Source organism: Brugia malayi, assembly GCF_000002995.4.
Source record: "Brugia malayi strain FR3 genome assembly, contig: Bm_v4_Chr2_contig_001, whole genome shotgun sequence".
Taxonomy (NCBI): Eukaryota; Metazoa; Nematoda; class Chromadorea; order Rhabditida; family Onchocercidae; genus Brugia; species Brugia malayi.
The window spans coordinates 9,242,461-9,256,378 of record NW_025062476.1 but is presented as its reverse complement, the minus strand read 5'-3'; the positions used below and the strand labels follow the sequence as shown (position 1 = coordinate 9,256,378).

At 32.2% G+C, this 13,918-nt stretch overlaps 3 protein-coding genes across 4 annotated transcripts; 1 reads left to right on the top strand and 2 right to left on the bottom strand.

The window, feature by feature from the left end:
• Nucleotides 1-2,012: 2,012 nt before the first annotated feature.
• On the bottom strand, nt 2,013-4,150 carry Bma-coa-7 (uncharacterized protein; the record flags this gene model as incomplete). Its single annotated transcript, XM_001900076.1, has 6 exons — nt 2,013-2,133; nt 2,336-2,445; nt 2,743-2,839; nt 3,112-3,265; nt 3,607-3,763; nt 4,046-4,150. The coding sequence occupies 6 exons, from the start codon at nt 4,148-4,150 to the stop codon at nt 2,013-2,015; spliced, it is 744 nt and encodes a 247-aa protein (XP_001900111.1).
• A 1,542-nt stretch (nt 4,151-5,692) lies between these two features.
• On the bottom strand, nt 5,693-8,493 carry Bma-rad-23 (Uncharacterized protein; the record flags this gene model as incomplete). The annotated part of the gene is made up of 10 exons (XM_001900077.2): nt 5,693-5,743; nt 6,079-6,189; nt 6,324-6,452; nt 6,720-6,910; nt 7,172-7,262; nt 7,327-7,394; nt 7,676-7,805; nt 7,943-8,017; nt 8,136-8,222; nt 8,428-8,493. The coding sequence occupies 10 exons, from the start codon at nt 8,491-8,493 to the stop codon at nt 5,693-5,695; spliced, it is 999 nt and encodes a 332-aa protein (XP_001900112.2).
• A 1,765-nt stretch (nt 8,494-10,258) lies between these two features.
• On the top strand, nt 10,259-13,258 carry Bma-eri-1 (Uncharacterized protein; the record flags this gene model as incomplete). Of its 2 annotated transcripts, XM_043079016.1 has the most annotated exons (10): nt 10,259-10,379; nt 10,695-10,872; nt 11,181-11,298; nt 11,514-11,615; nt 11,931-12,127; nt 12,303-12,345; nt 12,449-12,527; nt 12,639-12,784; nt 12,945-12,983; nt 13,106-13,258. In XM_043079016.1, 10 exons carry the CDS (start codon nt 10,259-10,261, stop codon nt 13,256-13,258), a joined length of 1,176 nt encoding a protein of 391 aa, XP_042934950.1. The 2 variants fall into 2 exon arrangements, with proteins under 2 accessions (XP_042934950.1, XP_042934951.1); XM_043079017.1 differs by lacking the exon at nt 11,514-11,615.
• Between the last annotated feature and the right edge of the window lie 660 nt (nt 13,259-13,918).

The following is a 13,918-nucleotide window of genomic DNA, read 5'->3' as shown; positions in this document are numbered from 1 at the left end:
ATTATCATCGAGTTATATGTATTTTTTTCCTCATTTTATCACTTCTGAACTAGTAGACCTAAGGAACCTCATTTTATCACTTCTGAACTGGTAAACCTAAGAAACATAACGCTCATCTTGACAGAATCTTTGAAATTAATAACCTACAAACTTTCTTTAATACTTTATGCCCTTGTTCAAGTTATGTTTTAAATCACTTTTACCAATTGATAATTAAATTTTATTTAACAACCCACTAATGCATACATTCAGATTGACTTTGAAATAATGCGTATCAGTTGGTTTTCTCCTCTCCATTACCATATTAATACAATACTAATTACATATCACATTAATCTGAAGCTTTTTAGCACTGCAGAAATGAATAATATATTTAATCGTTTTTTCTATCATCGTTAATTTACCAGTTTGTGGAAGACTTTACTCTTTACTAAGTACAAAATTTAGAGTGTTATGTGATTGCCACTAAGATTTTGAAATTTACGACTCAACGAAAAAATCAATTTAAAAAACCGAGGTAGTTATCTACTCTATCAGAAGTTTTGCTGAAGTTGCACTGGGACAGATAAAAATATAGTTCGAATCAAAAGATCAGATTAAAAAATTAATTTTAGTTTTTTTCTTTTTTTTTTTCACCAAAAGAAATTTTTACTCTGTTCAGTAAAGAACTTACTCAAAAAAAAAAAAAAAAAACTTATTGCTAAATTTTACTAATAAATAACAAATTAAAAATCACTAACTTTATTCAATGCCCCTTTATTTTTAATATCAATTTTTATTCGCCGATACCAAACGTTTGCACCTTACAATTCCGTTTTACAGTGAAGATTCATCAGCGAAATTGTTATAATCAGTTTGTGCCAGAATCATTTCACTGGCTCATTCTGCTACAGCATGAGAGTTCACTTCTATAATTTACAAACGAGTCTCTGTTTTGCTGGTCACATTATCAAAACATCATTTCCACAAAAAATACAAATGCGACTGTTCAATTTTTTTTCTTTCTACTGTAGCAGAAATATAAAAATATTTTGCAACAGTTGTGAACTGTACAGAAAATATTATTTATGAAACCGATTTTTCTACTGTCTTAAGCCACATCTCAAAAGAGTATACCAATTCGTTTTCTTGAGACGTTTCCGTAAAAGTTTCGTTTACTTTTCTCTCGAATCCAACACTGTGGTCTGTGATTATTTTTTAAAGTAATACTTTAAAACTCTTACCGATTGTTTTTCGTAATGACAAGAAATCTTTTCTAAGAGCATGTCTTCTGCCAATTTTCAGTAAATGATCAGTAGCTTTGCTTATTTCGTTTGCTTGCCGAAGTGAGTTACGCTACTAATCAAAGGTTAGATACTTTTTTATCAATGCCTTTATATGTCTTATGTTCGGCAGCCTTAACTTTTTAATTACACTCATTCCTTGGTATAATCATGAAGGATGATTTGAGAAAAAGAAAAAATTATATTCGATATTTTGACAATAAAACCTGAACTGATCCGGAACAAAAAAATATTTTCAAATACTTATGGATCCTAGCAAAAATTTCAGTCTAATCTTTCATGTGTATTTATTCAACTAATCTAGATTAGTTGAGATTTATCAAAATAAATGTAAGTATGTCTGATTATAAAGTATAAGTATGGCTAAATTTAAAAACCCACTTTAGTAATATTTAAGATATTTTATATATAAAGATGTGATTCCTACTGAATTACAAATTATACTTAGCAAGAATGTTACCTCATAATGAATGCAACTTACAGATTTTAACAAAATACTGAAAAAAATAACATAGCATATCTATCGGCCATTATTGACATCTTGTGAGAAAAAAAAGTTCATTGAATACAGTTCCTGTTATATATGCATAACAGAAAAACAACAGCTTGTTTAAATTGAGGGACCTTGCTAAATTGAACTGAATCTGCGGAATGTAAATGAAGCAATAATGAATAAAAATTAATCAAATTAGTCTAATACTGAATTAAGCGTATTAAAAATACTGAAAATTAACCAGTGAAATTCACTTTATCACCTGACAGGGCACGTTTATAAGCTTCTTTTGCTTTATTCAAGTAAAATTTCGCTTTAACTGGATCATACTCAACTCCATCACCTAGGCCATATAACCTGCAATGAAAAAAAAAAACCGGCTAGTAATTTTTAAATACTGCGCAGTATGTAGTTATGAGAGTTGCGAGAATCGCTTAGTTTTAAGGAATAAAATTAAAATTAATTGTCTTAGTCATTGACTAAGACCAAAATGTCCACACAGAATACCAACACTACTGAAATTGCTGAAAAACTAATCGTAAAAATAATCAGAATTAACCTGGAAACATTTCCACACGATTGGAAGCAACCAAAATTACAAGCACGGATACCATATTTGATAGCTAAATCGATATTTCGTGGAAGTTCTCCCAGGTGTGAACTATGCTTCTAGAATGACAGGACTAAAATCAGGTCAGAAAAGTTCAGCACACTCGTTTTTAAGATCTAAAACTGTCGTTATTGATTCAGTTCTTAATTTAACATGCTGTGTTCATATTTTTATACAAAAAATTCAGAGAAATAAACACGTACCAAAGAAAAAATGCCAGTTCTAAAACTAGAAAAGAAAATACTGCACTCAGAGTAACAACTTAAATCGATTTAAGGTGATTTCTTATATTAGTCTATTTCACAGGCTCCAAATCCAACGTAAAAAATCTTCATTAAATGAAATATCGGACTTACAGCCTTTTTTGCATCCAAAGTAACGAATTCAGCATCATGTCCAATATACCAAGTACTTAACAACCAACATGCTTTCATATCTTCCAGCTCACACGCTCTAAAATATTTCCACATTAATATGGAGCACCACAATGACTAAATCAAAATTAAATTGTAATGCTATAAATCAGTATATCTTACAAGGCCTATTTCTATCAACACATAAAAAAACTAAAAAAAAATAGCATTATGCGTTACCAGTATGTCTTCATGACTTTTCCAAATCATCAACGCAAGCTAAGGTTTTTTTTTTTTTTTTTTCTGATTCAGTAAAGTTCACAGTCCTTACTGAATATTAGTTTTAAAGGAAAGAATTAGTTGAAAACTTACTTTTTCATATATTTCTCAGCCAGTTCAGAATTGGGCTTTCTATCTTTTTCACCATTCCAATAAACTAATGATAAAAAACGACATCCTTCTGGCATATTAGCTTCACATGATTTCTCCAGCGGTTCGATCATCATTTTTTGGCTACGTTCACACTCTTAAACAAGATGAACACGTGAAGTTGGGTTATTATTGAAATATTTACTTTGCTAATAAGGAATATAAACAGAAAGTAACGAAACAAAATATTTTAATTAATGTTTTGCAGACTGAAGGTTGGAGGAGATTTCTACGATTTACTTGAGGAAGATGCTCATCAAAAGGGTTTATATACCATACATTTCAATGACAGTCTTATCAATAAAAAAAGTTTGTCCTCATTTTTTCACAAATTGATAATATACATCATTTTTTCACCCTTTATCTATTATGAATGACTACATTCTAATTTATTTCTTCTTTAACGATGCATCATGACTTGCTTTAATGAGTGCTAACCTCTTCCAGCTAGAAGATACATAGCATACTTAAAACAACTTCTCGGAAATCCCTTTTCTTGGCAATTCGTCTTAAATACGTTATATGCAACTTTGAAATTTTGTTCGATAGCTTCCATGTATTCCCCCAACAACTGACACATTTCAGGCCGCTTTTCCTGGAAACACATGAAAAATGATGAGAATTTTATGGAACAAATCTCCTGTGGATAAAAATTTTGTAGAAACAAAACTGACTCTTAAACTCTAAAGACACTAAAGCTAATTTCTGCTCTTTGGAAAGACCAAGGCTTTCAAAAGGTATGATGGAAAGCTGAGGATTTTGGAAATTCAAGATATTCATGTTTAATTTATTTTGTTTACTGTCGATGTATTAATCTATTTATTTAGCTAGTAGCTTGCTAATTTAAGCCCAGTCACTTTAGTGGAGCACAAAGAACCTCGTAGCATCCAAATCTGTATTCGATACCGATATTTTTGACATATTCTCGACGTTCTGCCTGCTCTCTTTCAAAATCCTCTTCGCTTACATCTCCCTCAAACATCTACGCAAATCAAACAATAAATAAAATGAATCTCTATTCATGCATTAATATATATTATTTAAACAATCATATGACTAATTCAAATTTAGGATTCTACATCAATAATCTGTATGAACATCTACGCAGAAGCTGCACTTGATACAATGTTTCTGTTGAATTATATGAATACCAATGCAAATGCAGCAAGAAAAGATGAAGTGGAATTATGATAGAAAAGGATATTTATACCGGACAAATCCTATCTCAACCTTCTAAAATGTTAGATCAAGTTATGATATGCTTTATCAGAAGGTTATATTGGGAAGAGACGTTTGCTTAAAGAGGGAAGAACTGTAACTGGATTAAGTAGTAAATATCCGGGACGTTATGGGTCTCTGGAAGAACCGGTAAAGATAATTAGTATCATGCTGCAGCATCTCACCAGTAGTTTCTTGGTTTGAAGTACTGCTCGGTGAAAACAACTTATTATGACAGGTTAAGTTCTAAAACATCCAAATTCCATAAACACACCATAAAATTTATGTGATCAAAGAGACAATAAGGAAGCACTACTGAAAACGGACTGCTTGAGAACTGATCTACGTGGTATCGAATCAGGCACATAATGTGTTTACAAAGGTGTATCACATTTCGGGTGCTATAGAACTTCTTAATAAAGTTTTGAAACAAATAAGGCAGAAACAAAGGATAGCAAGACAGCGAAGACTATCTTTATTTAAAGGAATGGTAAGTTCGAAATACGACTCTAGAAAAGACTCAATATGAAACAAAAACGACAGCAGAAATGATAAATTATTATAGCGATAAAAAGGATACTTCATTCTCCCAAACTAAAAAAAGCAAAACCTAACAACGATTATTTCAACACTCGAAACCAAACAACACTTCCTTTCTCTGCTAAAGCGCCTGTGCTAGTGCTGGCCAAATAAATTGTCAAAAGGGAAACCTTTATTTCATCTTTTCATCAGTACTGGAAATTCCTTGGAGAGATAAGCAAATCAAAATTCTTATCCACCATAGTAAGAAAATAAGATAATATCATTTATCAATGAACAAAATAAAGAAGAAAAAACAAAAAGCGTACTACACTTTTAACAATTCGACTGATACAGTATACATAGTCAAAACAATTCACTACTTCCATAAATAAAAGGCCAACATTCTTTCTTAGCATAAGTTTAGCATGAAGTCTTGATGCAAAAATGATAACAAAGTTGTAAATAGCTAAAGTCTTGCTATAAACTATCGTAAAAGGAATACTTCAGACCACATTTCATAAAAACTGGCAATCAAAAAATATACCAAAAATAAAATCCACTACTGGAAGTAAACAACTGAAGCACAGTTTTCAGGGGAAGCTTGATATTTTCACAAGATTATGATAAATCAAAAAAAGAAAAAAAAAAAAAAAAAAGAAATGAAGTAAACGACTCCCCATATTATTTGAAAAAAAGGTATTTTATTTTCTTTTCAAAAATTGAAGCCCGTCACATATGCAGTAGTAATAATATCCATGTATACGGATTGTGTCCGGATCACTTTCTAAGGTCCGTGACTTTCTTCACTTTGATGTTCCAGTGCATCAAGTTCCGCCTGCAATCATTCATAAATCACGAAATTCAGCGCTTTAAAACATACTTACCATGAATTCAATGATTCCAAAAACAGCTGTTGCAGTGACTTTCCTATTACATAAAATTTCTCTCTAAAAGATTTATAAAAAGTGGTCAACAAAGCACAACTGAGAAAACTTCAACAGGGCGGATCTATTCACGTAAAATTTTTTAAGAGTTAAGAAAGTCATTTCTAATGTTAACGTAATGATATATGTTACAATTAAATAGGATCTTGGTGTTTGTATTTCCGACTCCACTTTATAAAAATACAACTAAATTAATTTATCTAATTCTAATTTCAAAAAGCGCTACCGCTGCTTCATCCATACGAGCCAGTATATAATTAGCAGCAAGGTCTTCATTTTTATCGCACGCAAAATATGCCTCGATAACCAACTGTTCTGGGAAACCCATGGATTTTAGCTGAAAAAAGAATAAAAACATCAATCAACTATAACGGTTCTGAAGATTTAGTATGCTCTTAAGAAGTTAAGAATTTAAAGAATCATTTTCGTCAACTCATAAATTATGAAAAATAATAAGGGTGAAAAAAATACCCGATTAATTGCATCTCGTTCGGCTTCAGTAACATGAATAGCAACCTGGCGTTGTTCTCCAGCGGAAGGTGCTACACCACCACCACCGCTACTAACAGAACCATTATTTAATAAATTGACAAATTCTTCCTAAAATAACATTAATATCAAGTTCCGGCTATCCCGAAATTACCACATTTACTGAGTTACATATGCACATTTGTTTAACACATATATGTGAAATAAATGACAAATAAAAAAAAGAGTTAAATATTCTGAACAAACGATTTCAACAGAAGTATTTTCCACAAGTAACATTATGTAACACTAAAAAGTGTATAGTGAAAACACCTATGAAATGCAAATATACTTCTTTTTCGCTTCCAATAAATAATATTTAAAATTGTAAATAAGCACTTGATTATTTTGAATAGCCTCCATAAGTGCTGGATTCGACTGAGCTATTTGTTGAATGATTTGGGGAAGAATAGCAGGGTTAGACTGAACCAGTTCTCGAAGCTGCTCAAACTGCGGTAATTGACGTAAGAAATCGAGACCTAGACCTTGTGCTCGCTCTCCTTCCTCGTGTTCCGCTGATTCCTGATGTCCTTTAGGAACATAATATTTATAAAATAGACATGGGCAGTGATGAAAAAGTAAAAAGAGTATACCACTAAGTCTTCCACCCAATTTCTCTGCCCTCCTCATCTACAGTATTTTTGCAACCCTCTATTCTCAAAAATCAAGACAGCTTCTAGCAAAGTAAAAATAAACAAATAAGTAAATGCACATACAAATAATAAATTATATACATAACTTGAACTTACAAGAACGAATATCTAATATTTATGCAAGATAAACCAACCGACCTCCTAAATCCTCTTCCTCTGGTATTCCTGAACATAAATATTCGACAGCACGATCACCGTTAAAAAATGACGCCCGCAAAGCTCGAATCACCTAAATCATTAAGAGGTGAAACATAAATACCCCTGGAGAGAATTTTATTTTAAGAGCAACTAACTTTATCACGAGGATAGCCCATTGCCACAATTGCTTGAGCTGTTTCCTCTTGTTCGGGGGTTAAATCATCTGAAATATTTATAAACGTCAACAATCTAAAACAAGGTGCAGTGGTTCTAAGTGGCATGTAACATTCAAATTTAATATTAGCAGTGACCGTCAGAAAGTTCTTTTGTCATCAACTTTCACAAGTATCAGTAATAAATTCTATAATTTCATCTAAAAACTGAAAGAAATTTTGATACTGAAAACACTGACAAACCATTTATATTTCAAATGTGTATAAACCTGAACATAAGTGCTGAAGACAACCACTAACTGAATATAAGTGCTACAAACTGCCTATTAACCTGGATTCTGTGGCGTCGATGGACCACTATCTGCTACAGAAACTGGAGCTGTCGTAACTTGTGCACCTGCAGGTATTTGCAAATTTGACGGCTGCGGGGTCGATTCGACAGGAGCTCCGATAGGCTTTTTCTAAATGTGTTCTAAACACAAGGCAGCAAAAGAAATAAAATGACGCAGTCAACTTAAAAAAATTATTCACTGCTGAATAATTTTGCTAATTTGTAGAGAACAATTTAAATTATATTCAAAAATTTAGTAATACTTACTCTTGCAATCATAACGACAACAAATTTCGAAGGATCGATCATCACTTCCTCAACTGTCTGAGCATCGTCAAGAACCTGGAAGTGCTTTGAGCTAATCATTGAAAAACTTATCAGAAATAGGTTCCTTAATTAATTACTACTAATTTCATAACAAAAGAAATAGCATTATAAAAACTAATATCTTTGAACTTACTTTCCCATTGTAGATAAGTTTTTGGCATTCAGTGGGATATTCCACTTCACCCTTCTCTTCAGCTATTTTTGCTTTCACTTCGCCAATCTACGATAACACTTTCAATTAAAATAATTAAGAACCTATATTTTAAAGTCAGTTCTTAGTAAGTAAAAGGAAAAAGTAAAGTAAAACAAGAAGAGGAAAAACTTTCTGTATTATGCCTCTGGCATATATATCTCTGGCACTTATATCCTTCCTATTAAAACAAACAGTTGAACAGTAGAGATTATGAATTCAAGGAAAAATCTACCGTTAAATGAGGATCCAATTCGATCTCAAAGCTCACTTGCGCAATGGTCTTAAAAGTGACCAACATTACTATTTTGGAACGACCCTGAAAGATATTCAAATTTTCACAAGCGAAATTAACCAAACTAAACATTATACACTGTTACAAGAAATAATATATGTAGATAAACTGACTTATAAACAAATAGAAACAAAAACAGATAATTTAGGAAACTGTAATATAACAAAGAAAAGCCACCAACTGTCCTCATTTATACCTTTATATTAAGAATAATCTATAACCTGTCATAATTTTCATAAACTGGAAGTATCTTTATATTCATACTATCTACAACATTCTGCTATCGCCTGCAACATTAGACGCATTTCCTACAAAAATGTATCCACTTTAATAGTAGAAAGATACCTGTCCGGATATTCGAAGGCTATGTTTTTTATCGATAGCAATTCAAATACATACGGCTGATGCTGAACATCAAGTGATCTTTCACAGGACCTAACTATAACTCACCCAGTGATTGTGTTGTATGCAGAATCTGCTTTGTAAATTGTAAATCGCTACATTATTCCTCTTATTTTTTTTAAAATTATAATACAATTCACAAAATTCTCTGTTCATGAATTTTATAAGTTCCGACTCTTCCGTCAGACCTCTTATTTGCTCTTGCTCCATGACAGTTAGATTCCCGAGAATGACAGTGGGCCAGATTTGCTTGTATCCAACAAGGATCCTCCTGCAGACTTGTATCCTGCACACCTCATTTTGATGCAAAAATTAAGCCAGGGAAAGAGATTTAAAACAATTCCTTGTAATCGATTAAAACAGAGAGGTAAGAGAATGAGAATACATACTGAATCTGTCACTGAGTACATATTGAATCTGTCACTGAATACCTGAATCTCAGAGAACTACTTCGGAACTCCTATCAAAACAACTGAATACTCAACCCCGCCATCCTCAAACAGTTCACGTAGGTCACATTAACAACGCCCACCCGATCAGCCGTTTTGGCCACTGTGAAAATGTAGAGTCCCAAAAGGGATAGTAATGAAGCCACATAGGGTTTGTGGACTTTTGTTTTCTTGAACGTTTACTTCTGTACAGTTCGTGTTTGGAAAATGTGCCATTTAAGTGGTTTGTGACAAATATAATCTCGAAAAAATACTGTGGATGGTCAGTCCGGAGTAGTTCATTAATTAGTGGACTAGTTAGCTGAACAACTTGCGAAATTCAACTTAAAAGAATTATCTCGTCCTCTTTGTAGGATTCACATCACATTGGAACTTAAAACGTATATCAGTGATAAAAGATATAAAGAGAGATCTGGAAAAAGTGCCTGACAAAACATGGAAGATAATGTTTGGTGAGCGATTGAGAGTAAGTAATGTGACTTTATTGCAATGTTTGAGAGAGAGGGATGTTCGAAAGAAAGATATTTTTGAGAGAAAATCTCAAAATTATAGTTAAGAATGTGCAGCAAATAAAATTTCTTCATCAAACCCCTTAGGAATAGGTCTTCTGGTGAAAGTGGAAGGGAAAGATGGGAAGTTTGCGATTTTTGGTGTGAGTTGATATGCGAATGTAAAAATACTTTCATTACAGTCCTCTATCCTACAAATATTTCACATTTGGTAATATCAAGTGGCTTGCACGGTTCTAATCTTCATTTTCTATCTTGTTCAGGTTCCTCATCCATCACATTCAACTTTTCTCTCATCTTTTATAGTCGAGTCTTCATCGAGTAATTTGCTTCATGTATGTTCATAGCATTATTTATTGCAATAATTTTTTCATGTATGTTCATTGCATTATTTATTGCAGTTTATCACTCATGGATAAATCAATGTTCAGTGCAGAAAGTGTGTCGCATAACGAAGAACTGGAGAAATTTTATGAGCTAATAATTGATGCATCGCAAAAGGTACAAGAAATGAATCTAAGAGATGGAGGCAGTAAGTGAATTTATTGGACCTTGTTTTTAATCTGGCTTTGTCATTAAATCCAAATTGCACTAATTCGATTTTGGTTATTTTAAATTCCGATTATTATCGTGCTCTTTCGACTACTATTGTTTTCAAAATAATTTTTGGAGAAATTTTTGTGCAGCAATTTAAATATGGATTTTTTCGATTCCAGAAAAGATCAAAAATTCTTGGCCGTGAAAAGATTCATTTTTTTTAGACTGTGGTTGTGTACGAATTCAGTGTTATAAAGATAGAATTTTAAAAATTTCAGTAAAGTTTTAAAAATAGATTAGTTCCTTACAGGTTATGAAGATAATAATGCAACAGAGGATAATAATGCTCCATACATGCTGCCAGTAGTGCTTTATAAAGAACCACTGAGGAAAAACCCAAAACATGTACTTCATGTTATGCAGCGTTTGCATTTTATGACTACAACTGAAATGCAGAAGGAATTAAAGAAAGCACATATCGATTCTCGGTAGATTTACAGGTTTTTACCGTGTTACACATCATGTCTCGTCCAAAAAGAATTTAGCAGAGATTAGCAAAAGACCGATATTTTTTGTCATCACATTCATTCCTCTAAGCACTCTTACTGGATTACTTTCTCACTTTTCGTTTACGTTATTGCTTTTTCAGGAAGCCTTGTCGTTACTGAAAGTGGTTTAAGATACTTTTAAATAATTGTAAGATTAGTGTCTTTTACAAATCGATAGTCGCATAATTAGTGTTATACTAATTTCTTTTTTGATTTTTCTCTCATTGGATATCATCATATTGCTCCAGCGGAAAACGAAATCAGCTCTACAGTAGGTTGAAGAAGTGCTTCCGAAAAGATTTCACAATTATTAAAAACGCAGATCCCTTACGAAGCAAAACCAATATATTTTATGACTATTTTGTGGTAAGAGTTTCAAGAAATAGTAAATTAAAATCAGGGTCTAAAATATTTTATCACTAGACCAAAAACCGAGAGTTTATGAACATGAAAAAGGGTTATGGTTGTGCTTACTTGATATTGTTACCTGATGATCATACTTGTATTAAAAACACTATTCGACTTGTTCATCTGTTCTTGAGTTGCATTTTGGAAAGATGAATAATTATGATTGCTCGCAGGTAATAGATTTCGAATGTACGTGTGAAGCTGATCTCTATGATTATAACCATGAAATTATTGAATTTCCAGCTGTTCTTGTTGATGTACGGAAAAAAGAAATTGTAAGCAGCACAGATCACTGTGTTTACTTACTGATTTTAAAAGATTTTATATTTGTACACATTTGTTATACATTTCTAACTATTATTTTGAGATTTCCTCTCAGTAACATTTCTCCTAACATAATAAAAGATAATAATAACAATATTTCGATCTAATTCTAACTACTTGATTCTTTTATCATTCCAATTTTCTATTTCTATGTAACTATTTTTTTTTTTTTTTGAATAAAACAAACAGAATGAAGTTACAGCGACTTATTTCTCTCAGAGATGTTCTGTTCTGCTGTATTTTAAAGTCCAAAAAGTATTTTTCAGGTCGATGTTTTCCATTCATATGTACGACCACTAGCGAATCCGCAACTTAGTGAATTTTGTTCAGCCTTTACGGGTATTACTCAAGAAATGATTGACAAAGCTTTACCATTCATTGATGTTTTGGATTCTTTTCGAACGTGGATGCAGTTACATCGTTTAGGGCAGAACGATATGCGCTATGCTTTCGTAACTGATGGGTTTGTTCACAGTGTAATCTTTTTAGAGAAATTAAATACATGCAAGTAAGAATCCTAGAACACGTACTGTCAAGTAACTGAAATAATGGCTACAAAAACTGGTTTAGTAATTCAGTAAGTTCAACGATTTAATGATTCAGTATTGACTTTGTCCTTATGTTCGATATATTTATAGGCCTTGGGATATCGCTAAATTTTTTCAAATGCAGTGCATCCAGGTACTGTTACTTAATTCTAGCATATTTTTTATTAATTTCAAGTTCAAAAGTTTTATTGAAGCATTCTATATATATCATACTACTCTTATTTTGTATTTTGCAGAGTAAATTAAATACCGTTCCTCACGATTTCCGCTTTTATATCAACATTCGAAGATCGTTCGCAAATAAATATTGTAAAAGTAATGGCAGTTAATTCTATGAACATTAATGTCATTGTCCTTCCCTTTAAATTAAAGTAGCTCGATTCCACTGCATATAGCAGATCGCTAACAGTTAATAAATTTTTTTAGAGTATTCGATGCAAAAGATTAACCTAGGCGGAATGCTAACATTTCTCAATATGAAATTTGAAGGTCGCGAACATTCTGGACTCGATGATTCCAAAAATATTGCAAGAATTGTTATAAAAATGTTAGAAGATAGATCTGAGCTGAGGGTAAGTTCTCATTTTCTTCGTTTGTTGATGTGGTTTTTTGAATATAATGGACAAATTAAGATTTGTAAGACTCTGCCATTGCTTCCAAACTTGGTTCAGAATGTATAAAATTCGATTTAAGTCAAAAATAATTTTTGAACGCAAATGAAAATATTTCCAGGTTAACGAGAAACTTGTTCGAATTAAAGAAAGTGAAAAAGTAAGTTTCCGGTCAAAAAAAGAGACAATTTTCTCAAGGAAAAAAATATTGGATTTGAGAAAGAATTGGGGATCTAATTGAATCATGGGTTGATTTTCTCAAAGTTATTATGCAGATTATAGGCAAAACTATTACCAAACATGAAGATGAATAAGGAAGATCGGGATCGACAATCATGGAGGAATAATCTTCCATATATAGTACAACAGATAAGTCGGGATTCGTTTATCAGTGGTGAATATTTAGACTGTAACACATGCGATGAGAGCGACTGAAGTTTGTTCCGGTGTTTTCGGATTGTCTTCCAGAACATTTAATAATCATGATCTCTGTTTTTGATTTTAATACTTGTTAAAGCAGAATACATTTTCATGGGATGCAATAGTTCTTCTAGTTTTAACATATGCAACAAATGTATGAGCAGTGTAGAAAGAAGGGGAATCTCATTTTGGCTCTGTATAATCTAAAAGTCACTGTGGTGGAAGATATTTCCAGAACTGAATATATGTCCCAAAAAACGAGTAGAACAGAACAGCAAACACGATAAACTAATACTACTAAAAAAATAAATACTATACCGCTAGAAATTGAATTGGGTAATTAGCTACAGCCATTTTATACCTTAGATAGCAGTAAAATTTAATATGGCTAAATTTTTATATGTACAGAAGTGATGGAAAAGTGTCCATCTCACAGTTAAATGCCCCCCTGCTGCCTCCCAAGATTTACTACATGGAGTATAGAGTAGATAATTCAAGGTTGAATATATAATTTATATGTTGCTCAAGAAAGTCTTTCTGAAAAGTTTGTTTCTTAAACATGAAAATAAATCGAGTGCCCATAATGTTCACCTTCCTTTGAAACAGCTAATAGTTGCATTTGTTTTCCAACTATAATATCATATACCACAACAACATTTAGTTCATGGAAATCTA